Source organism: Amblyomma maculatum, chromosome 1, assembly GCF_055883805.1.
Source record: "Amblyomma maculatum isolate TAMU_Amacu chromosome 1, ASM5588380v1, whole genome shotgun sequence".
Lineage (NCBI taxonomy): Eukaryota > Metazoa > Arthropoda > Arachnida > Ixodida > Ixodidae > Amblyomma > Amblyomma maculatum.
In genome coordinates, this window is record NC_139344.1 from 73022682 (window position 1) to 73048227 (window position 25546).

Below are 25546 nucleotides of genomic sequence, written 5' to 3' on the forward strand. Positions count from 1 at the left end.
GATGTCAAGACCGACGTGGGAAAATGGGTCAGGAGGAACTTCGATGGATTGAAGGTGGCCACTAGACTGAAGCTGCGGTTTCTTCCGACGGTGACACAGGTCACAAGCTGTAACGTAGCGACGATCAGAATGATAAAGGCCAGGTCAGAAAAGCCGCCGCTGCAAGCTATCATAAGTGCTTGACACTCCCAGGTGCCCTGCTGTAGAGGCTCAGGAAGTTGGGCTAAAACAGTAGAGCTGAGAGGAGTAGGGATGACGAGCAAAAGGTCCGCAACATCTAGACGCGCGTTGCGTCGTAACAAGGTATCGTGACGCAGCACGAGCATGCTGACGGAAGGATCGGAGACGTCGGTGCGCAGCTGATCGATAATGGATCGTAGGAAAGTTCGTGGTGGAAAACTCGTAGTCGTCAGCAGTACAATCAAATAATTCAGGAGGATCGACGAGATGACGGGCAAAGTAAGCATCTTGATGCAATCGGCCTGATTTGCCGACAATATTAAATGTGTATTCCTGTAAGCGCAAGGCGCAGCTACTTATAAGCGCCCGGTAAGGTCCTTCAGTGACGACAACCAGCACAAGGCCTGGTGTTTTGCACTGCGTAGAAGGGTCTCCCAAACAAATAACGGCAGAATTTAGTCAGCGCCCAAACAAGTGCGAGGCATATCTTTTCAGTAATTAAATAGCTGTGCTCGGATGGAGATAGGCGACTGGCATAGGAAATTGCACGGGAGACACCATGCTGGTACTGGGCGAGAATAGCGCCAATTCCATGGCCACTGGCGTAAATTCGAAGTAGGTCGCAAGGGTTAAAATGGTCCAAGACCGGTAGAGCTGTGAGGGCTAAAATCAGAGCTTGAAAGGCGCGAGCTTCATCAGGGCCCCAAGAGAAAGGTGCGTTTTTCTTGAGGAGAGCGGTGAGCGAACGGGCAACGTCACCGAAGTCTGGATGAACCATCGGAAATAAGAACATAACTTGAGGAAACTGCTCGCATCAGTTGTTCACCGCGGAGTTGGGAAATACGGAAGGTACAAACTTTACCAGGGCCAGGCTTAACTTCTGTGGCTTATACCAAGTGGCCAGTGATCTTTATCTGGCGTTGGCCGAAGCTGAAGTTTTATTTCAATCATTGCGGGTGACGGAAAGGATCATGGAAAGACGAGCGAAATGGGTTTCGAATGTTGGGGAGAATACTACAACGTCATCGAGGTAGCATAAGCACGCTGTCCATTTGAAGCCACGCATAGAGGATTCATCATACGCTCGAAGGTCGCGGGAGCATTACAGAGACGAAAAGGCATATCTTCGAATTGATACAGGCCGTCAGGGGTAACAAAGGCTGTTTTCTCGCAATCACGTTTGTCTGCCGTTATTTGTTAGTACCTTCAACTGAGATCAATTGATGAGAAAATTCTGTCTCCATGCAGGCAGTCCCGTGCGTCGTCTATTCGGGGTAGAGGGTAAACGTCTTGGTGATCGCATTCAGGTGGCGGTAATCAACACAGAATCTACAACTCTTGTCTTTGTCACTAATACGACAGGTGATGCCCATTGACTGCTGGAGGGCTCGATGATATTGTCCACCAGCATCTTGTGGACTTGAATTTGTATGATTCAGCGCTCAGAAAGATACACGGTATGGCCGGCGGTAGATCGGGTTAGTATTGCCGGTGTTAATGCGGTGTGTCACAACGGAAGTTTGGCCGAGAGGACAGTCACAGAAGTTGAAGATATAACTCTTGTGGAAATCCAAGAGTTGGGAGAGGGCGTGGGCGAGGTCTGGTGGAAAATCTGTAGAGATCATTGCAGAAGTAAAATAGGAAGCGGCCGAGAGCGAGGGTGCACAATGATCAGGTTGGAGCTCAGGTGGGACAGCAGAAAGTGTGCATTCGGTGAGGGGAAACAGATGCGCGAGTGTGATGCCTTGAGGGGCAAGACTTGGAGGCTGAAGTTCAGAATCAGGAGGTATATAGGTTTGGTTGCCAGTGACGGTGACGATGGTGTTAGGAACAACGACAGTACGCTGAAGAACATCAGTAATAGGGAAAATAATGTAGGTGCCATCAAGAACACAGGGAAACGGAGACATGGGAACATAGATGGCAGCTTCGGGTGGCAGGCGAACAAATGCAGCAGAGTGGAGACGGGGCTTCTGAGAGACGTTGTCGTAGCAGAACGGGAGGTTGAAGCGTATAAGGCCAATGGAGCAATCGATAAGTGCAGCATCAGCGGTCAAAAAAACCTATTTAGAGAATTACATGGTGAGGACAATATTAACAAGAGCAATTGTACATTCCAACGAAGCAGAGCTGCACTGCCACTGGCGACACGAACGGCAGAGGATGCGGCGGGAGTCAAAACCTTTTTCAGAAGTCGACGAGAGTACGGACTAAAGACAGACTTGGGCGCTATTATCAATTAAAGCGGCTACAGGTACATCGTACACATATATTTCGAGAAGGTTGCGTCCACCAGCTATGGTCAGGAGATGATTTTCGGGTTGAGTTGTCAATGTAGCGTCACCTCCGGGCGCTGCTGATCAGTTTTTCGGAGGGGAACCAGAATGATGGGGAGAGGGCGGGCGGCGAGGTTGCGTCGATTGGGATGGGGGGGGGGGGGGGGGGGGCGAAGGGATGGTGAGCGGTTATACCTGCGCGAGGCTGGAGCATTAAAGTGACGGGAGGGTCATCACGTTGCGATGGCAGGCGGGGTCCGTGTCATTGCGTCGATCATAATAAGAGAGAAGTTGAGGATGCGAAAACCAGCGGCTGCGGCAATGGCGCGAAGTGTGGCCGACGCATGAGCTGGGGAAGCAGATGGGCTGATCGTACGAGGTGTGCCATTCGTAAGGATTGCAGAAGCGGCAGCGCATAGAGAAGGGCTGAGTGGGAGTAGCAGCAGCAACTATTGGTGTGGCGTGTGAACAGGGTTGTTCACAAGGTCTGCCGGAGTTCAGGCCCGCGTTCACAGTGTCCTGGCGAACGACTGATTTAATGAGGGCAGTAATGCCTTCAATGGGCTCAGGAGTGAAGGCAATGGGGTTCATAGCCTGTAGTTCCCTGCGGAATATCCGGATCACATTTGCTGGGTGCGAAGCAGGGTGCAGTGTAGGTACGTTCTCGCTTGAAGACGTAGCAGCCGTGTTGGGAAGTCGGTCAAAACGGGGAGTAATTCGACGGTGTTTGGCTTGTTCAAACTCTCGGCGAACCATACAGTAGTGTCAACGATGGTGCAGTCTTTGCACAGCAGAAGATTAAATGCGCATCCGCGATCCTCTTCAGGATATAGCCCACCATGTCGGTCACTGACATGGCGCTGTTTACTTTACGGCACTGCGCTAGGACATCCTGAGTACGATACGTACGACTCGGTGGTCGACTGTGCTAGAGAAGCAAGATTTTTTTTTTTTTTAATGAACTTGCGTCCAATTGGCTTTCAAAATAAATCTTTCAGCTTCTGCTTAAAAATATCCCAGGATGTTTTATCTTCCTCATGTGTCTCGAACCTGACGTGCGTCGTTCCTGAGATGTAGAAAATCATTTTGGCAAGCATGACAGTAGCGTCCCAGCATTGTGCTTGCTTACACGCTCATACACTGAGAGCCAGTCGTCGACATTGTGTTTGGTTTCCGAGGCTGTGCCATGACAACGGGCGGCGGTATTGTTGCCACTGTGGATGGGGAGGCGTCGAGTGGCGTAATTAAAGAATCGAATTGGCGGTCACTTCGGAGCTCCAGGCTGTGGGCCCCAGGATAGTTGTACCTAGCACCTCTATCAAACTGTTACGGGAATTCGCGAGCGCCAGGAGTCTCACTCAAAGTCAGGAACACCTTCGGAACACACCAGCACAACAGCTTCAGCGTCGTCGTCCTTCGACACAGCGTCCAAAGCATCCCGGTCGTCTTCCGACACCTTGGCTGCACACCGTAACAATGTATTGGCATTCTATAAAATCACTGTAATGAAATTCCGTCGTACTTCTGGGTTATATTTGACGTTTTATTTAAATATACGCTAAAATACGTATTCTAACGATATAATTGTCTCCTGTTTCACCAGAAGTATACACTTTGAGGAAATCCTAAATTAATGCCTTCGTAAGAGTGAAAACTTCTCTACTGCATACTCAGGAGAGTACACTTACTACTGTCATGTGAAAATCTATTCACTGAACTCACTGAAAAATATGAATTTATTTCTCTAGGCCTGTGCAAACGGAGTTCGCACTTCCCTCTGATTGCTTCGCTTTAGTTGGGTGTTTTAGTCGTAACCCGCTGAGACTTAGCTCAAATTAGAGCAGCAGTACTGATATAGTAGGGGTAACATTAAGAGATAGGAAGCGTGCAGAGTGGGTCAGAGAAATAACTGAGGTTACCGACATTCTAGTGGAAATTCAGAAGAAGAAATGGGCATGGGCAGGATATGTAATGCGAAGAGAGGATAACCGATGGTCGCTTAGGGTAACAAACTGGATTCCAAGTGAAGGAAAGCGTAGCAGCGGGCGGCAGAAAGTTAGGTGGGCGAATGAGGTTAAGAAGTTCGCAGGGGTCAAGTGGATGCCGCTAGCACAGAACCGGGTTAAGTGGAGAAATATGGGAGAGGCCTTCGCCCTGCAGTGGGTATAGTCAGGCTGATGATGATGATGATGATGATGATGATGGTTGGCAGTGTAATGTCTCTGCTCTTTACTAGGCGGTCAAGGCTAGCCATGGCTCTCTTTCCCAGAAGCAGGCGTCTCCTAATTTCATGGCTGCAGTCTCCTTCCGGGGTAATCTTGGAGCCCAAGAAGAGAAAATATGTCACAGCTTCCACTTCTTGTCCCTTGATGCTCCAGGACTTGATGGGGCAAGACGCCATGATCTTTGTCTTTTTAATGTTCAGTTTAATCCCAAAGTTCTCACTCTCTTCTTGTATGCGCATCAGAAGTCTCTTGAGTTCCACTTCACTTTCTGCAATTAAAGTGGTATCATCCGTATATCTTAGGTTGTTGAAACGTTTCCCAGCAATCTTCACTCCAGCTGAAGACTCGTCCAGACCGGCCTTCCTCACGATGCACTCAGCATATCGGTTAAATAGGCAGGGCGGCAGTATGCAGCCTTGTCTCACTCCTTTCTCAATCGGAAACCAATCAGTAAGACCATGCCCAGTTCTGAATGTAGCCTCTTGCCCTTCATACAGGTTTCTGAGGAGACAGATAAGGTAAATTGGAACTCCCAACTCTTGGAGAGCTTGCCACGATCTGCTGTGATCTACGCAGTCAAACGCTTTCGCATAACCAATAAAGCAGAAGTAGATGGGTTTCTGGAACTCTCTTGCTTTTTCCATGATCCAGCGAAAGTTGACAACCTGGTATCTAGTTCCTCTGCCCTTGCGAAACCCAGCTTGCACGTCTGGAAGCTCCCGATCCGCATACTGCTGCAGCCTACGTTGGAGGATTTTCAACATCACCTTGCTAGCATGCGAAATAAGCGCAATTGTGCGGTAGTTGGAACAATCTTTGGCACTGCCTTTCTTCGGAATGGGGATACAAACTAACCTCCTCCAATTTTGTGGCCACTGCAGGGTTGTCCAAATTTTCTGACATAATGTATGCAGAAAGTTAACAGCGTCGTCATAGTTGAGGTTTTGAAGCCACTCAGCTAGAATGCCATCAATTTCGCAAGCTTTGTTCTTAGCAAGGCTGGCTAAGGCCCATTCAACTTCACTCTTCAGGATGCCCGGCACGAGATCTGTAATCACAGCAGTCTTAAGTTGGGTTTGCACATCCGGGTCCTTCTTGTACAGTTCTGTGTATTCCTGCCACCTCTTCTTTATCTCTGAGGCTTCAGTGAGGTGCCTGCCTCGTTTTTCCTTTATCACGCCCAACTTTGCACAGGAGCTTCCTTTGGTATCTTTGATTGTCGTATACAGAGCTCTTGTGTTCCTCAGTTGGCTGTTTTCCTCAAGTGCTTGGCGCTGTATGTCCAGGAAGGCATTCTTATCTCTTCTTGCTATTTTCTGAAAATCTGCATTGAGAACTTTCTATCTTTCTCTTTCCCCCATAACTTTTGCCATCCTCCTTTCCTCAGCTATTTACAAAGCCTCTTCAGATAACCAGTTTGCTTTCTTGCATTTCGTTTGCTCTGGAACTACCTTAGTAGCAACTTTTCAGTAGTAGTGGTTGGTGCATAGACTTGGATAACTGTTATGTTGAAAGGGTGACTTTAGATCCGAAGTGAAATCATTCGGTCGTTTTGGGGGTTGTACCCTAGCACTGCTTTGCCTATTCTTCTGTTTATTATGGAGCGACCCCCTTCCATCTCCTGGATTCGTGGCCACAATAAAAGACACAATGGTCGCCGGAATTAAATTCTCCTATTCCGGTCCACTTGAGCTCGCTGATATCCAAGATATCAATGTTCAATCTGTCCATTTCTCGCTTGATGACATCCAGTTTACCTTGCATCATAGATCTTACATTTCATGTTGCTAAGTGATATATCTCCTTGCAACATCGGACTTTCCGGTCGCTTCCCGACACATCCACAACTGAGCGTCCTTTTGGATTTAGCCCATCCGCTTCATTCGTCCTGGAGCTACTAGGAATCGCCCTTTGTTCATCCCCAGTAACATGTGGGACGCCTTCCAACCTGGGGGGCTCATCTTCCGGCGCCATATCATTACTGCTATTGTGACTGGTCAAAGGGTTTTCTTGGCAGGAAATACTGGAGTCGGTTGCCATTACCTTCTGCAGTGAATCACATTTTGTCAGAACTTTCTGCCGTGACCTGTCTATCTTGGGTGGCCCTACACAGCAGAGCTCACGATTTCATCGAGTTTCGCAAGCCCCTCCGCCACGACAAGGCAGTGATAGGGCCACCCCAACTCTAATACTCCGAAACGCCACTTCCTTTGCACGGGTTAGACCGCGGGGGAGGCTTACCGAACACGGAGGTATGAGAGCACGTGTACATGCAGTGTCAGAGGTGCTACTTTCTTGTTCAAAGTAGGGTAGCATTGTCCAATTTTATGAGGTTTGGCGATGCCGAGGTTTAGAGTGAAAGGCGGGTCGCAGAATACGCCTGGCTTTGAGCACTTAAATGGTCGCGCGGAGTCCATTCATAGAATTGGCTCTCTAATCTAGTTTTCTCCAGATGACACGTTTAAAATGTCCACATTACGCTATGCGGCGTTCGCTGGCAGCCAATAGATGACGCTAGTTTAACGTAGAGTAAAGCTTGCCGTGCTTACATTTATATATAATTTTTCGCGCCTGAAATATAGAACTGTCTCACCCCTACTGGTTTATTTCTCAACTGAGCTACGCTTTCGACCGCAGTCGTGCAGTGCGGTGCCCTGAGAGGCATCGATAATGGCACTGTGCACCTCTCTGGAACGGTGTTTGGCTCGGTGGCTGACTTCTCGTGCGACCACGGTTTCAAGCTGGTTGGCAACAGCAAGCGCACCTGCGGCACCAACGGCAGCGACGGCCAGTGGAGCGGTGAATCTCCACATTGTAAAGGTGGGCGGGCAGCCTCGTACATGCACAAGCTGCAGGCGAGGCTTGCTTCAGGTTCGAACAGCGGCTGTTTGAAAAACGCAGCTCAGTTTGTTCGTTTGAGTTGCCGCAACAATGGTGTTTTCGGTATTTAGTCAAATAACGTGCTGTTATCATAAAATTTGTAGTTATATGACATGCTGGTATCAACCTGCGCTTTCTGTGGGTATATATCTATGGTGCGCGATGTATTTTAGTAACAGATACGCGCAAGAGAAAAGGAAAAGGAACGGATGTTCAGACCGAAGAAGGGTTTAGAGGAGAGCTGTAGAGGACCTCATATCCCCCAACTTCACTTGGGCAAAAATGGCTTGCAGCAACAGAAATCGAGCAGTATTTCGAAGCACTAATCACAATGACAGAAGCAGCCTCTGCCTGGTGTCGTCCGCGCCTAATGCCACCTAGTGGCCACTATACAATTGATGAGACGTGTTTCGTGGCCTCCGCGATCGGCTCCGTCGCAGGCGCCCCGATCGGCTCCGTCGCAGGCGCTGCGACGGAGCCGATCGCGGAGGCCACGCGTGTTTTAAAGTGTCCATGAATTTGGGGGAGGAGGGGTGGGGGGTGAGTGGCCATAAAGCGCGGTGTCAGAACCGTGCCATAAAGTGTGTGCATTGTGCAGAGTAAATGCCACTGAGCGTGCATGCCTCGTACAAGCCCTCAAAAGCGGGCAAATTTTATTTTATTTATTTACAACGTACTACTAGCCTCGGTTGAGGCTGTCGCAGGTTTGGGAGATTGTATTATACAAGAGAAACAAGCAAAAAGATGGAACAGAAATTGTAGGTGCCCTTCAGGAACAAAACAAGGCAAAAAAAAAACATCGAACAATTCAAACCAGTGACTTAAAACTGGTCAATTAACGGAATGTTAAAATAAAACACACAAAATTAACATATTGAACAACACTCACATCAATGACGAGACTCAAATTAACCGTCCTTATGAATCATAAACAACACTGCACAACTTATAGATGAATGAAGAAAGCGCAGTAGACTTGACAATATCATAAAAAAGAGAATTCCAGTCTCTAACCGCTTGGGGAAAGAATGAATACCTAAACGTATCATTGTTGAACCTATATTCATTTAAATGCTTACAATGTTTATTACGTGTATTGCGTGAAGTCGAAGGGGGCAAGAAACGACTGGCGTCCATTTTGAAGTAACCATTCAGAAGGAGAAATATAAACTTAAGGCGCGTGAACTTGGCACGAGCACTTATATTTGGAATGTCAACGTGATTCAAAAGTTCGGTTGCTGATTCTTCATGTCTATATCTATTATATACAAATCCTATTGATTTGCGTTGGACATTCTCAAACTTTTGTGTGCATAGTTTCGTATATGGGAACCAGGTGATTCTGCTATATTCGAGTATAGGGCGAATTAGTGTGGTGTAAGCCAGACTTTTCGTATCTGCATGGTGCTGCAGAGCTGATTGCGCATTTTAATGAATGGAGAGCAGAAGAGCCTTGCCTGTTTTAAATGTAACATGGTTCTCCCATTTCAAGTCTGATGAGAGTATCACTCCTAGGTACTTGTATTCACTCACTTGTTTTATTGGTGTGTGCTGTATACTGTAGGGAAAAGAAAGTGGATTTTCATTTCCGGTTACGGTCATGAAGACAGACTTTTCATTGTTAATTTTCATTTGCCAGTTCTGACACCAGTCGTCTATTGATGTAAGTGCAGCTTGTAATGCAAGCTGATCTTCATAAGTGATAATTTCTTTGCATATAATACAATCGTCAGCAAACATTCGAATTGTCACATTAAGGCTGCGTGCTATGTCAAATAATTTGTTAGAAGGGTTTAAAAATTGCCGCTTTCGCACCGCGCGGCGACCGGGCTTTTGCCTTACTTCTTGAGCTTTGCATCAGCTCGTGCCGGTGACTTCAGCAATGAAGACTGCTGCGAAATACTGCCATAGGGGAGAAAACCTGGGCCAGGGGGCGCTGCGCCGCTCTGTGCGTCAGCGCCCTCCATGGAGACTCCGTCAAAACCTCCGCGCAGTGTGGCCGCGTCGTCTGCTCCCCGCCGCATAGAAAAGCATGCTGTCGTCTGCTCCGCGCTGCTTTTCAGCACGTGTTTGCGCGCGCGCGCTCGGTTGTTTCTCTCCTCCTACGGCCGCATTCTGGCCGACGTCGCGCTCCAACAAAGGGGGCAAGAAAAAAAAAAAGACTGGAATGAAAAAGTGACGGCGCGCTTTTTCGCAAAACTCGTGAAAGTGTTTTTCTCTCTTCTCTCTTTCGTGTTGAAACGATGGTTGTCGGTTTTTTTTTTTTTTTTTTAGGTATCTCGTACCGCTCGTATCTCGCACCTCTGTTTGTAACTGGCGGTGCTGCAGCAGCCATCGGGGAACCAAGTCGGCCTCAAGAAACAGATATATGTCATTAATGCCATCACTCGGCGCTTATAAAGGGAAAACACATACGTTAATCGTTCTATCCTCATACGCGATCCTGCTTGGGAAGCTCAAAACTGCGCATTCGCTAGAGGAGATAACTGAACTAGGGATTGCACAGCGTAGCTGTGGAATTAAGGAGACAAAGGTTTACTTGGAGAGATGCCCGCGCCTGCATGAAAAGTCGTCAGGCATTTTCTCGCTCTTCGTCACGCGGGAGAGAGGAAACTGCCGAAAAAATGGCATGCCTCGGCTTCTCGTCAGTGATCCTGGTCGTTAGGAAACCTCTCTCGTTAAAAGGTAGACAAGTTATTGATTTCGGATGGCAGCGCCACAGCAGCGAACTCCCCCTGACCACTGTCAGCAGGAACCAAAGGGTAAGGCGGCATGCTTTGTGACTTTGTAAGGAACGCGTCCTAAACGCGCCGAAAGCAGGCACCACGGCGCCGGCAGCATCGCCTAAAACGTCTGTTTCCAAAGAGTTGAATAGGCCCCTTTCAAGTGAGCAGTGACAAATGGAACGGAAGCTCCCCAACCAGCGCCCGGAGCACTCGTCGCTGTGTACACGCGTATCAATTCTCAACGAGAAGGCTGGACCCTTCATTCTCTGAACAACATGGAAGAGACATCAAGAGGTGCCGCCTCAAGTCCTTCAAAATACCTGTCGCTTGCCTCTGCCTTCGAGTACCGAATTCGCGTTCATGTTTTTTTTTTGTCTGAGCCTGCTAACAAGCTCTCTTTGAAAACAATGTCCGCGGCGATCAATTAATCATAATTTCTCACTTTCGAAAGCACCGATAAAAAGCGTGCCTCCAGCCAGCCTCTATGTCAGCCGGGGCACATAAAAAGAGCAAAAATAAGCAACACCACTGGCAAAGAGCGCCGGCTTTGCGCGCACAGACGCATGATCATCCCCCCTCGTCCTCACTCTCCTTCTCCCGCTCCGCGTGCACGTGCGGCTGCCTGTAGCACGCGCTCCCGAGCGAGCGGGCTGCGCAGACTCCGCAGACAGCCGCGCGCAGCGCGGGTGCGGATGCGCGTAGGTTTTGTAGTTCCTCTCCGCTCCGCTGGAAACCGAGCGCTGGCGTCGCGAAGCAAACTCCAGTTTTGGTTCCCTATTGGTCCGCAGCACCGCGACAGAGAAAGCGGGGTACTCGACCAGCATTTTGGCTCCTGCCAGGTAGGAGGCCGTGGAGTTGATTACTCTCCCCTCTTTTGTCTAGCTGTTGAAGTGGGAGGGGAAGAGGAGCAAGTGGTAGAAAAAAAAAAGTCAAACTGCGTTGGCCGGTAGCGCTTTCGCGAGAAAAGCATGTACTTGTCTGTAATCATTTCCGGACATTTAATCTAACAAAGGATCAGACCGGATTTAAAGACAAAGTGAGCCATCGTCTGAACTTTATTACGTCTAAATGTGCGTTTGGTTTTGACCAAGGTTAGCGGATAGAATATTTATTTTGTTTCATCCCCTTTATTGCTTGATTCTCTTGAGATCTTAAAGCAGTGAATGTTGAACTGCATGGCATGGCTTAGGCATTTTTTTCTAAGCAATCTCAGGTCAAATAAGAGGCTCAGTGGTTAGGGCACTCTAACGCTGATGATGAGGACGTTGGTGCGATCCCGGCTGCTGTGGCCGTGTTTCGGTGGTGGCTAAATCTAAGGCATTCGTGTGCTGTGTGATGTCAATGCGCGTTGAGGAACCCCAGGTGGTCAACATTTTCTGAGCCCTCCACTACGGCGTCTCTCATAGCCCGAGTCGCTTTGGGACGTTAATATCTATGACATAATGAACAAACAGCGCTAAAGACTAGGACGAGCAGCTAAGAAGCAAACAGGACGAGCCCTGACTCGCACCTGACGTTTATTAAAGAAAACACAGCATAAAAACCGAAGCCAGGCCGCACCAAATCACACACTAATCAAATGCCAAAAACCAAGTCATACAACCCAGTACACATGCCACGTTCCAGAAATCTAACCTTATTATCTGTCCTGTCAAAATCATGTTTTCATAACTTGCGGTTAAGCTTACATCAACAACTAACAAGACTAGCGAACGTGGGATTTCCCGTTCATGTCATATTAAGAACATGTGATAGGGTACTCAAAAAAGTAAAACAGTCGTGCGCAAGTTCGCGGGAGCAGAAGAGGTCTGGATAAAGAGAAGCTAAAATATTTGTGGTCCTGTCATGGTGTGCATGACATAACGCACAATTTTTAAAAGGTGGCCAAAAGGTATGATGCTGATGTGGTTTTCTCAGTATCAAATGAATTGCCAAAAATATGTTGCATAGTTAAGAACAAAGCAGCGAAAACGGTCCGGGAAAAAATCACGCATCGGGTAAAGCATGAGTATTCCTATATTCCATGTAAAGTGGGCGTGACATACAGAATTTCGTTATCTTGTCATAAAGTGTATGTGGGTCCAACGGGCAGGTTACGAGAGCACGAGAGATCACTAGAGCTTGATAGGGGTCTGATCTGGTTGCGTATTGTAAGGGGTGTGAAGGCTACCAACCTTTCCTTCCACAGATAGATAATTTGGATGCCCATCCTGCGCAGATCAACCGGGAAATCATTTAGGCCAGGCATGTCATGCAATTAGTTGAAGAATGCGTCAGTGACTCGTCTATCGCTTTAACTGATAGTGAGGTTAGATTTCTTGAACATAGCATGTTTACTGGGTTGTCATGACTTACTTTTTGGTATTTTATTAGTATGTGGTTTGGCTTGGTTTGGGTTGTTATTCTGTGTTTTCTTCAATAAACTTCAGTTGCGAGTCAGCGCTCGTTCTGTTTGCTTCTTTAATCTTTGCCCTCGTCTTCAGCTCTGTTCATTCATTATGTCACCGTACCAACTTGTCCTGATGTCTCTTTTATAACATCTATGAACCGTCTTGACCCAGTACTTAAGAACGTCTAGACAATGTACTGTTCATAGCACGTCGCTTTATCTCTGAGTACTTGGGAGCATGGGATTGTTTTTTACCCGATTCCATATAACCTTTGTGATTTTGTATTACAACCGTGACGGAGCTGTTTCTTTGCGCGGCGCTCATGGTAGCGTCATACTATTTCGCTTCTTACTTACTCCAATATCCTAGTGAAATTGGTCGCTAGTTCACATGTTAATTGTCAGTGTAGGTGTCCGCCGACTAGTGAGACAGATACTGCGACTTCCTTTGCTCAAAAGTAAACCAACGAAAAAAACAACAACATTGGATTGTAAAGGCGCTGTTAAAAGCACTATTTCGTTTTACTCTTTAGGCGAAGCTTGAGTGTTCTCATAATTTTTATTTCCTTTTCTCGCGAGTGATTATGAATCGGCATCAGCCATGGTGCCAAATTGTTCTCAACCGTTCTGTGGTGCAGTGGTGGAGTGCGGGCGCCCGGAAGCCATCGTTAACGGCGCCGTGATAACTCCTGGAACTGTGTTCGGCTCGAAGGCGGAGTATTATTGCAGTAATGGTTTCAAGCTGGTTGGGGACAATAGCCGTACCTGTGGTGCCAACGGCCGATGGACCGGCGAACATCCGCGCTGCGAAGGTGGGTGTCACATTTCGATCCGCACTGAATCACGAGAATCTTGTCCCAAAGTTCGAGCAGCCCATCCTTGGGGAAAGCAGTTTAAGATACATTCTTTCCAGGTGCAGGCTACGATAATATGAATACTTACGTTGTATGCAGCTTGTAGGGTGTGCTTTCTCTGCATATATTTAGAATGTTTAATGTTGTGGAGCAGCAGCGCTATGAGCATTAAACGATGTTAGCCGGGCCTGACGCTACCGAAAGAAAATGTTTTGTTTCTCGGCCAAGATGGCTTAAGATTCTTCTCCTCTGCTCAAAATCTCACGCTGTTATCATAAAAAAAAAGCTTGTAGCAATAAAAAAAATGCCAACGATTACGTTACTTCATAATGCGAAATTTGAGCTCAGCTCATCAGCTGTTTCACCTTTTCGATAGATTGAGGCAAAGATTTCGAGCAAGACACGTATGTACACCCGCCCACTTTTTTAACCTGAACGCACGAGCGTCGACCGACGAGTCGATAAGCGCCGTATGACGGAGAACAGCGGCGAAATGAGCGAGAATACGCGCGTGCGCGCAGCGAGCACTCTGGTGCAGCTGTCCTCTGCTAGGCTGTTCCGGGACGTCACCCCTGCTTCCTTTGAGCACCGTTATCATCATCGTCTTTTTTCTTTTCCTGAACGCTTCCATCAAGTTATAAATAAACGGTCAGGTTGGATGGAATGCGATACTACATGCGTATCAACAGTTTGTTTCTTTTTGCTATAGGTCCCGTCGCACTTCCCTGTGGCAAATTAAAGGTATCTGCCACTCGAACTCCTCTTGAACAGGAACTTCTATTTTGCAACGAAAGGCGCAGACGCATTGCCACTGTCATAACAGAAATAAATTTATTACTTTTTAGAGAACAAAAAAAAAAGAAATTGAGAGAGTCCATAAAGATACCTCTGCTCGTACTAGCACAAAGGGGTATTAGAGATTTTCCTAATACAGCTGCTTTACAAGCTATGGGCTTCTGGTTGTCCTTCAGTAGCTGCAAAAACCTCCACCAGATTGAACAACCGCTGCAATGCGTCGCGGAAGAGAGTCGCTGGTACGAGGTCGCGGTCCATCTTCAGAAGCTCCCATTCGGCTTGAACTTTGCGCCACAATTCATCGCAGCTGGCGTTGTGAAGCCCCATTTTGGACAGTTAGTTTTCATTATTCCCCACACATTTTCAATGATATTCATGTCCGCACCCTGTGGTGGCCAGGCCATGGTCATGATACAGAGTTCTTCCAGGCGGCCTTTGGCAGCGCGAGACGTGTGCATGGGGGACAAATCGTGTTGTAGGATGAAGAAGCCGTCACCAAAAGGGCCGTCGAGGACGTGAGGAAGGAGCTCCTGCTCTATAATACTAATGTAGGAGTTGGCACAAAATCGGCCCTCAATTCTGTGTAGTGCTCCGAGACCCTCTTTTGTTACCATCCCCCAAACGTTAACACTTCTGCGTCCACTGGATCTTACTTTCTGGATGTATCGGGGGTCATACCTATAAGAGATGAAAACAATTACTCAATTTAAAGCAGCGACAAGTCCCACTAAATACATTCTGCTAAAGTAACAATAAGAAACTCGGCTCACAGGAAGAAAAGTCTAAAACGATTCTTTACATAACTGCACTGAAAAACTGCTACATTGTAACAGGTCAATTCTCATAAAATCTGCTGAAAATGCATTACATTAAATTTGTTCTGCATTACAGAAACATTTAATTATGAATGATTACGAGTGATTTATTTGCAGTTATAGCTATTCATGTTTGCAATGTAATCCCTTTGTGGCGAACTGCATACGGAGCAAAGGCCTTTATCAGGCTTGCCCTATGCCTTTGCTCCGGTTTCTGTAATCCAGAATAAAACGAATAAAATAAAATGACATGAAACACAGAAACAGGAAAAACTAACTAAATATTGATAGTATAAAAAGCCGAAACTGGTTAGGTCTGGTCTGTATACTTTGCGCCTTTGGTCCACTGCGTGCAGAATGTAGACTCGTCGGTAAAAACGACATTGTGCCAGTCACCTGCTGCCCAGTGAAGATGGGCCTGGGCAAAGTCCAGTCTTTTCGCCTTCGCGGCGTCCGATAGAAGCGGCATTTGGGCGGCACTTCGACTCTTCAGGCCTTCTTCCAAAAGCCGTCTTCTCACCAACTCTTCGCTGACATCTACGCCCACCGCATATCTAACCTGGCCGGCCGTCATGAAGGGATTAGCCTCGGCGACAAGAACCAAGGCGGCATCCTCTTCTGCTGTCGTCTTCCGAACGCAGTTCCTTGCTGCGTCACCTATGCGCCCTTCATCTCTAAACGCGCAAATTATCCTGTTTACTGTAGCTAGCTGTAAATCTAATGTGCTTGCGATCTGTCTTTGGGATGCGCCGCGCAAAGACATGCGTACTGCAGCTACTCTTTTCCTCTGGAACCCGAGGCGGCATCATTCACTCTATACGAAGCACACTCCTGAATAAAACGGATGAAAGGCGTTATTACCATGAAGCACGATGGCAACGACATCTGATGGGATTACTTCGCTTATCAATTCACACCTTGCTAGCATACAGGAAAGCACGCAGTGCACGTGGCCTTTCCTAATCTTTTCCCAGCGGCATGCCGAAAACAGAAGGAAATTCGATAACGCGCAAAAAAGCAGGTGGGGTTGCATCCGCTTCCCTAACAGCCTGGCAGAGGACAGTTGCACCGGAGTGCTCACTGCGCGCACGCGCGTATTCTCGCTCATTTCGCCGCTGTGTTTCCGTCGTACGGCGCTTATCGACTCGGCGGTCGACGCTCGTGCGTTCAGGTTAAAAAAGTGGGCGGGTGTACAGTTGCAGACAACTTTTCATAATTTTTCACACGCATTCCTTCAAGAAACACTTCACTAACAGTTCTTGGCTGTCATGAAAGAAGTTTTGTGGTCGGAGAAATGAAGAGAGCAATTAAGTTATCGGGGGGGGGGGGGGGGGGGGGGGGGATGCGGGAAACAGCTCGTGGGCCCATAGGAACGTTGCGCGACGAACAGATAGCAGTGATTGACTGATGCCTCTGACGCCGCTAGCCAGTGAAGAGAACGTGACTCGCGTTTCGGCTTGGGATGCACGCACCGTGACCCACTGATAGCGAGTCGGCGGTGCGGCAACCGGAGGGCATCTTCGCCGCCACGCAGGAAGATGGGGGAAGGGGGGGGGGGGTATAAGCAGCGGCGAACGGGTGAGCGTGCGCAGCAATCAGATAGCACGCGTGGTCGGCGCCACGCAGGAAGAGGGGGGCTGAGCTGGGAGGCTGAAAGGGGGCGGAGATGGTTACGAGGCCGACGCCGACTTGAAACCCAGGAACGGGAGCCAAATAGGTGCGCTCGAAAACATGACTGCATACATTCTCGTCACCGCTACAGCGCGAGAAATTTCGGCTTCGTACTCGGGTGAAGCACCGCTAGTCATGTTACGAGCGCGCCTCGCATAGCGGCGCTGTGGTGTCTTATCGCAGCGCCTGGGTGGTAGTGGCGAGCGGGCCAGCATGTTACAGATGCGCCACTTTGCGACGCGCGCTCGTAGGCGTGAGGTGCACTCTTCGCTTTCGCCCGGTGCGAACCGGACATTCTTCGCGCTGAAGCAGCTACAAGGATGGCGTTTTCAAATATCTAAATACTGGCATGGGTAGTACACTCGGTGGCCTTCAAGTATCTATAAAGAGCGTTAGGTATGTTGGGTATGTTAACAATGTCATTTATATGTATCAGGAAGAGGAGTGGCACAAGAATGGAACCCTGCGCTACTCCAATACGTATTAGGCCGTATTCCGAAAGAACACCATTAACAATAGTACATTGCTGTCTTGATTTTAGATAGCTAGGAATTAATTGAAGTGGAGTACCACGTACTCCATAAAACTGAATTTTGCTAAGTAATATGTTGTGATCAACTGAATTAAATGCTTTCCTGAAGTCTAAGAACAAGCTGAGCGTAACCAATTTATTTTCAATATTATTCAGTAATGTGTCCTTTATATTTAATAAAGTAGAATTTGTTGATTTTCTTTTCTGAAAGCCGTTATGAACCTTTGTAATGACAGAGTATTTGTGAAAAAAAAAATTACCAAGCGGGTGTTAACAACTTCCCTACTGAAAAACCAAAAGTTCTACGGGGCAATAACCTCACAAAATCTCATCAAATCGCAGAGACTCTCATACGGTGGGCATCATTAACATAAAATATTTCCCATAATTCATGATAATGTAAAGAAGCTGTGAGATTTTATGCAATTATATGTGACTTGTATGTGATTTCTTATGCGAATGGAGTGAGATTGTGTAAGAAAATGTGAGATTATTGCCTCACACAATTTTTTGAGTAGGGTTGTTTAGCAACTTTCGCAAACACAGACAGGTCAGATATTGGACGATAGTTGTTGAGATCATTTTGAGAACCTCCTTTGGGAATGACTGACAGTCGCGATTTTCAGCTGTTATGGGAAAATACCTTCTTCGAGCATTAAGTCCCAAAAATGTGAAAGGGAGCTATGATTTAGCAAACTGCCTTCACTGTTTGGGCTTTAATGCTATCTACTCCAGCACTGAGGCACTGTTGCAGTTTTTCAGCTCAGTAAATTATTGATTGTTCTCCAGATTTGTTCTGAGTTGTGCTTGTTGTAAAATGCCCTTTCGTGATATTCTAGTTTTGCTTTCTTAAGGTCAGAGCTCAGTTTGTTCGATATTTTTTTCTGTGTAGAACGGAGCTTATTTTAATTTAATATTCGTTTGTACAGTTCTTTGTGTATCCAAGGTTTTTTTTTTTTGCCTTAAATTTTATGTGGTTGACAAGTGAGAACGCTGTGTTGTACAACTTCTTTACTTTAGCGATAAATATATTGTAGGATTCATTCGGGTCATTTTCGTTGTATACTTCTGACCAGTCGGCCTCAAATACAAAAGTGTGAAATATATTGATTGTTTCAGCATTGATGTTTTTATACTTGTGAGTGGGACTTACACCGGTAGTTTTTCTAGGGTGGGGTCCCTTACAAAAATGAGTTTTGAAACTCTATTGTTGGACTATTGACCGCCTTTTGAATTTACTGAATTTCGATAGACATTCAACCCCAGCTGAATGCAATCTTTACAGGGCCAACAGAATTTTCATTGTGTTCTACCCAATAGACTTTTTGTGCTATTTTTTCTATGTGCTTTTTGTTGTCAGTTTTCAACGTTCACGAACAATTAGCGTGTACTGTTCATGCTGACCCATGTTTTTAAGTAGTTTTAGGCACAAATGACAAGAGGATGATGTGACAATTTCGTTATGAATTTTTGGTCTCACTTGTAATCAACTATTGGCCACATTCTGCAAAGGGAAATATAAGAGCAGCATGCAGTTGCGTGCTCGTTCATGTTATATAAAAGTACATATTAACGGTGCACACTTAGCTCAAGCTTCGCAACACAGTGAAAATATGCCCTAAAAACTTCATGATGGCAAAGCCTCCACTAATAATGCAAATACATCGTTGAATGTCAATCAGAATCCGTAATGGATCAGCTTCTGTATGTCGCAGAAGGTAACTTTAGTGGTAGGACATATTTTATATTTATCATAAAACAAGTTCAGTGAGTCATCATACTAACAAACAGGATCCTAGATTGAACCTACCATGTAGGGCAGGACAGAGCTTTTTTAAACCAGTTCCAAAGTTCACTATATATATGCTTCAGGGTCTGACATTCTGCCCAAGCATAGGTATTTTTGCCCGTAGCTTATTGCCGCAAAATGAGGTGCAGTCTGTATTGGAATCCTCCACCGCTCTATGTCTTTGGAGAGTTTTACTGTAATTTTTTTCTTTTCTTTCCTTTCTTAAAGTGGACACCATGCTAAAATGAAGTCACTTTAAACATTGAGGGGTTCTAATAATCACCGATTGATCCCACGGATACTATAGAGTTAACACGCATAACAAAAACATTCGCGTATGAAAAAAAAAGAAGAAAAAAACAAGATTGCATGCGTCTTCTAACGGCGACTCTTCTTTTCAAAGAAGCATTCGGCCGCCGCCTTGCTTCTGTCCGCATCCCACTTCCCCCGTGCCCCGCGAACGGCGCCAGCATGTCCGGAGAGGTCGAGGGTCGCTTCCTGTCGGCTGGGGGGAAAAAAGGGGGAGGGAGGAGGGGTTGCTCCCGCTTGGTCTCCGCTCTCTGCCTTCTCCGTGGTTTGTTTTCACGGAGATGACCTTGGCTTCAGCAGTCGCGCAGCGGGGGTGGCGGCTTTTCACCGAAGCTGTTCTGCGCCCCGTTTTCTTTGCACGCAGACGCGGGTACGCCGAGTGCGGCGATGTGCCAGTTCAGTTGGCGTTTTCCCGCCACCGTGGTCGCATCTTGCACTGTGAACGAAGCACCGTATGTAGGTTTTTCGCTGGTGATTATCACGAAGATCGTTTTGTTCAAATTCGAACGCGAACGTACGAATTTAATTCTTCGGAGCACTCCGCTCTTGGGCGGCAGCTTCTGCGCAAGGAGGACGTGTTTAAGAAGTTCAACAGTCGCAGGCGTTTTGGATTCTAAGCGAAAAGCCGGCGCGGGCGGAGGGAGCGTCTGCACTTAGGTGAGTGCTTTACTTTTTCCTATTCGTGTTTGTGCCAGTCTTGTACAGCGTGTGTTACAAGGTGAAGCCCGCATGTAAATATTTCTAGCAGACAAACCAGCCTCGTCGGAAAAAAAAGGAGGGGGAGAGAGAGAATGAGGCTTGTCTCTACGCGGACGCTGGGGCCGATGGAACGCCAGCTGGAATGGCGACATTTTCTTTCTTACCGGTGACCGTTTTTGACGGATTGTTCGGCACAGTGCTGTACTCTTTCGATACGCTACTCGCGCTGAGACGGACACATTATTGAGATCATATGCCTCTGTCACACATTGTGGATTATTGAATCTGTGCAGCTCCGCCATTTTTGCAGTCTTTGTTTTTGTTTCCACTCATTTTAGTGCCTATAGTTGGTAATTTTGCTTCAAGTTTTCTGGGTAGTAATGCTTGTGACCTGCGCTTTGCTATTTATATTCACAATGGGATCTTTGACGGCAGCATATATTGTTTATCAGGGAGAAATGAACGATGTGGTAGTGCTGCCGAGCTGTGGAGGCGGCGGTCGATGCCGTCTAAGCAGTGAAAGACAGTGACAACTCATTTTAGACAAGAAATTTCTTGAGCTATGACGTGGAGCAGCGCACAAATGCCTTTGCTCTATTTTAGGTTAGTATATACCGCAGCTTAATTATGATTTATATTGTTTATTTCAGCATCACATGCGAGGAGTTCCCGGACGTATCAGCGTTTTACGCAAAGAACAGCCTGGCGTCATACCTTGCACATGAATTGAAATAAAGCAAATAAACAACCCAGCTCATGTTATGGGTTCACCAAAGATGCATATTTTTTCTTTCTCATTAACGCGCATTTTTTATTCTGTGTTCCCTTTCCGCTGCGGATTAACAGAAAATGCTGCGTGATCAACGGTTAGCCAGGAGCAGGCACGAGGTGGTTTACATTAATGCAAAAGTAGCACAGCACATATCCTTGCTGCGGTCAGTCAACACATTCTATGTTCTGCTCGACCAATCAACCATTTAGTCAGTTTAGTGTAGGTTAATGAGTGAGTAAGTATAATGGGGCTCAAAAGATCAACATCTGTTTTGTTCTTTTATGCCTCACTATGCTTATCATTAACCAGCACTGATCAGACAGGATTGTTGATTGGTCGGGCAGAACATAGAATGTGGTGACTTATCGCAGCTAGGAGATGTACTGTACTACTTTTGCATTAATGAAAATCACCCCGTGTCTGCTCCTGGCAAACCGATGGTCGTGTACTATTTTCTGTTGTTCAGGAGTGGAAAGGTAGCAGAAAATCAAAAAGCGTCACTTGCAGTGTTTCTGAACCATTTGAGCCTGAAATCAACAGAATTTCAGTTGCGCGAATTCCAAAAGCGCTCTTAAGAAACACATGGGCCACTATTTCATAAGCGCTCAACAAGAGGCCAACACTGCATCATCCAAAATGTTGCCGATTATCGACAGACTTTCAACAGCGTGTATTGACACAACGCTTTCGAATTTCTATAGAAACCCTACATGCATTTTTGTAAGGGGTAAAAGGGTAAAAAGTGGAAGATGATCACTGAGATCACAAGCAAAGACACCAGAACGCACTTCATGGTGAGGAAAATCTGTGAAACGTAAGTCAATAGTTGTTTGAGTATTTTGCGTTACACGCGTGGGCACATTAATTACGTTTATGCAACCGTAACTAAGCATCAGTTCAGATAAATTTCTAGCCGCAATACTGTCCCTTTCAGCATTAATATTAAAATCTCCTAGGACGACAATGAATTGCTCACCAACACTAGACCTTCTAGTATGTTTTCAATGTACGTCAAGAAGTTTTATAAACTGCCTGATGGCGGCCGATACACCAACATAATTGTGATACCACACGAATCCACGTCCAGAATTTCATAATCCTCGTGAACAACTAAATATTTTTCCAATAAAGCATGAGGCATTCCTTGGCGAAAATACAATGACACGCCACCTCCTTTCTTGTTCTTTCTATAAAGGGAGACTTCAGAGTAGTCGTCTATATAAACTATGTCTAATCTATTTGTGAACCAAATTTCTGTAAAGGCTAAAACATCCAATTCGTGTTCAAGAAGATTTATTTAGGTAGAGACATCATCAACTTTGTTCCTTAGACTCCCAGAAGTAAGGCAAAACATGGAACAGAGTCCATCTTTTCAAGCAACCGATTGTAAAAGGGTTTTAAAAATCATCGACACTACAATATATTTTATTGTTATCTGTAATGGCATATTTCCATTGTGTTCAGGAATTGCGGATTTACTTTAAACAGGTATCCTACTCAACTTCATTCTGAATGGCATCAGTTGCTACAGATAGTGGGCGTATCTTAGATAAGTCAGCTTCACTAGTGATGCGCAACGCCAGACCATCGGGAGCCCTTCGAACAAACACTCTGCTGTCATTTTGCCATGTGAACTGATAACCCATCTCTTGAGCGCGTGTGCGTGCCAACCAAATTAGGCGCTTGTTCTGCGGTGTCAGATTATCACATAGGCAACCTGCTGTGGCCAGGCGGCGCTAGCGGAGTGCAGCGTTCAGCGCCGCCAACGGCGGCGCCGAGAAATCTGAGGCAGCCGGCGCGGTCGGGTTGCGATCGCGTTTTTTCTGCGGTTTTAAGGCAATCGAATGTCTTCAGAGCTACTTCCGAAAACCAATACTGGTGAAAGGACACCGCCTCTTCGAGAATGGTCATGTTTAGAACGTGAACGGTGTCGACGTCATCGCGAAGTGCGCGCCGCTCGGGACGGAACACCCGCGCGCACAGCTTTGAATTTCGCGTGAGTAGACGGAGATTTTTTTTTTTTGTAACGAAATTCATTCTCTCACGGCATCAGTCAGATATGCGATGATGAATTAAGAAATCATTAAATTATTGAAAAATGTTAAAAACGTAGCTTTTCATTTACCTATTGCGTTCACACCTCATACCCAAACATTGAAAGTGCAGAGAGAACCTGCGAACAGATTTATCGCCGTTACTTCTTTTTTTGTTCTTGCTGTTTGATTACAGCAGCATAATAATTTCCTCGTGGTTTCGCTTTACTATTTAGTACAATGACGAACACTTGTCTTTGTGGTGCATCTTTCGAAAGTGCTGCGGAGGTCAATGGAGGCATGGTGCGGTACCCGCTACGGATGTCGTGGCGATTGCAAGCACTGTGCGGTTGTAGCGTGCGTCATCAACGAAACATGGCATTTAGTCGCGGAGGCCCAGGCCTCCGTCCCATAGGCCTGCGTGCCGGGGGCGGGGAGCAGGGCGTGCCTCCTACATCGTTGGAAAACTAGAGCTCTCAACAACAACAGCAACTGGCATGCATTTTGTACCTCCGTACCTCAAGCTTGGGGAAAGCAGGCGGGAAATGCTGGCACTCAACGGCAAAGCTTCCGTAAATGAGGTCGTTAGAGTTAGGAATTTTTACTGTTGCTACTAATAGTGCAACGGTCTATCATCTGGGACAAAAAACTGTTGAGCAGTTTGAGCAGTCGGTGCAAGAAATGTTTGGCGCGGAACGATAGAACGAAGTTCCATGTTCCGCGTACACAGTATCACGGGCCGCCACACTCCGGCACTTCGACTTTTTCAGCACCTTAGGAACTAATTTACAGATAAGTATGCCTATTCAAATCTGTAATTGGAAGTTTTGAACATATTTTGGCTTTGTGGTTCCGAATAGACACCGCATTATAAATCCGGTTCACAGATCCACTAGCATTTTTTATTTATTTCGCCTCCGATGAAACGCGGCTTGAATTCGATGCTGCGGCTGCGCGACTGTGTTGCTTTCCTGGACGTTACGTCCTTTCAAAGGGCAATGCCACTCGATCTTGCACAGCATATACCAGTACACGCCAGATTTTACAGCGCGGAGCGCGTACTGAGGAGAGTGCCCCAACCAGCCTGCGACTCCCCGAGTCAGAAGTTTATAGCGTTTCCCCCGCTAAACGGGCAATCGTCCTATTTTAGCCCCTTGGCGTCTGTACGCAATTGAATCCATAACAAAACAAATTTCAGTTACATTACTCTCTCACAGCCACCATTCACTTCTCTCTTCATTCTCCTCAGGTTATCCCAGCAAGCGGTACACTTAAGCTTCTTTCGCGATTTTGGAAGTCTTTCTCGTCGCCCCTGCGCTTATTTTTATCCTTGTTCCCATCCGTAGTAGTCGAAGCATCGCACGAGACCATTGAAGTCAATGAGTAAATTACACTCGCCGGGATAACCAAAAGCGAACGCAAAAGGAGCACAGCGGCCGCAAGTTACACGGCGTCCGCTTCTGCGCCGACTCAGTATTAGCCCCCGTCGGCCGCCAGGTGGCGCCACATGTCTCAGCAAACTCCATTGCAGGTTGCCTATAGGCTCACTTCAGAGCTTTTTTGCGTCACATTATCATACAAGCTTACTCCTGAACCAGTTCACCGCTTTTGTTTTCTTTTTTTGTTTTTCAAATTTTCTTTCGTTTTGCGCGAGACAAAACGAATCAACACGGGTCGTCCACGCTCTCTCTTTGATGGCAGGCGATGCAGGCCATCCAGGTCTTCTTCCTTCAGCGAAGGAACACCAATTGTGGTTGCCAATACATTAACTTTGGCAAGCAGGTTCTCATTATCTTGAAATTCAACAACATGAATCTTTACGTTATTTATTCGACCGTATTGTTCTAGGTTATTGAGTCGTTCTTTGAGGCGCGAAAGTTCTTTTTCTTAGATTGATTTATCCACGCGCTCAATGCGAGCCGTTATGTTGTAAATATCCTGGTCTTGCTTTTTCAGTCTATCGAGAACCTCATCATATTTGTCTGACATGTGAGGTACGGAAGCTTGGAGACCACGCACTATTTCTTTTATTTCGAGTAGAGAGTCGATCGTTTCCACCAAGGGCATCATGATGCGCAATTGGTGGCTACGTCCTGTTTGAGCGCTGAAGTGTGCCTAGTGGCCACGTTGCCGCTGCGTTCGTTTTCAATTGTGCATGCTTGGCACTTCCATTGACTTACACTGTCATTACTTGTTCTGGCCTTGTGAACTTTCATTGTTAACCCTGAACAGTAAACCGATGTGATAGCTGTTATCACACTTGAAGCAGGTCAAGCTATTCTTTGGGAAACCAGACTGACACACCAAGCAGGTATCCGAACCAATTTAAACTTAGTGACAATTGGCAGCAGCAGCAAGGACCTTGGCAAGGATGCGAAACAAAACAGAAAAGTCACCAACCTGAAAAACAGTGGAAACGTGACCTGAGATTCGTGTTCGCTGTGTTGCTGCTGCTGCCAAAGTGCGAAGAAGCACACCTTGGGTGGCCAGAGGAAAACAGTTTGGCAGATGGCGCTCACGGTAGTTCGCAGTAAGGCACGCCAGCAGAGGTTATCGGTTTTGAGATGACATGGGCTGATGCGTTGACGAAAATTCTGCGGA

At 46.6% G+C, this 25546-nt stretch overlaps 1 protein-coding gene across 1 annotated transcript in view; it reads left to right on the forward strand.

The window, feature by feature from the left end:
- LOC146202791 (protein lev-9-like) overlaps positions 1–25546 on the forward strand; it is a 79609-nt gene that overhangs the window by 37778 nt on the left and 16285 nt on the right. The window contains exons 2-3 of the mRNA XM_084588337.1: positions 7319–7501; positions 13315–13488. Of these exons, the coding sequence (XP_084444463.1) occupies positions 7319–7501; positions 13315–13488 (357 nt within the window). The remainder of the gene's footprint in view (positions 1–7318; positions 7502–13314; positions 13489–25546) is intronic.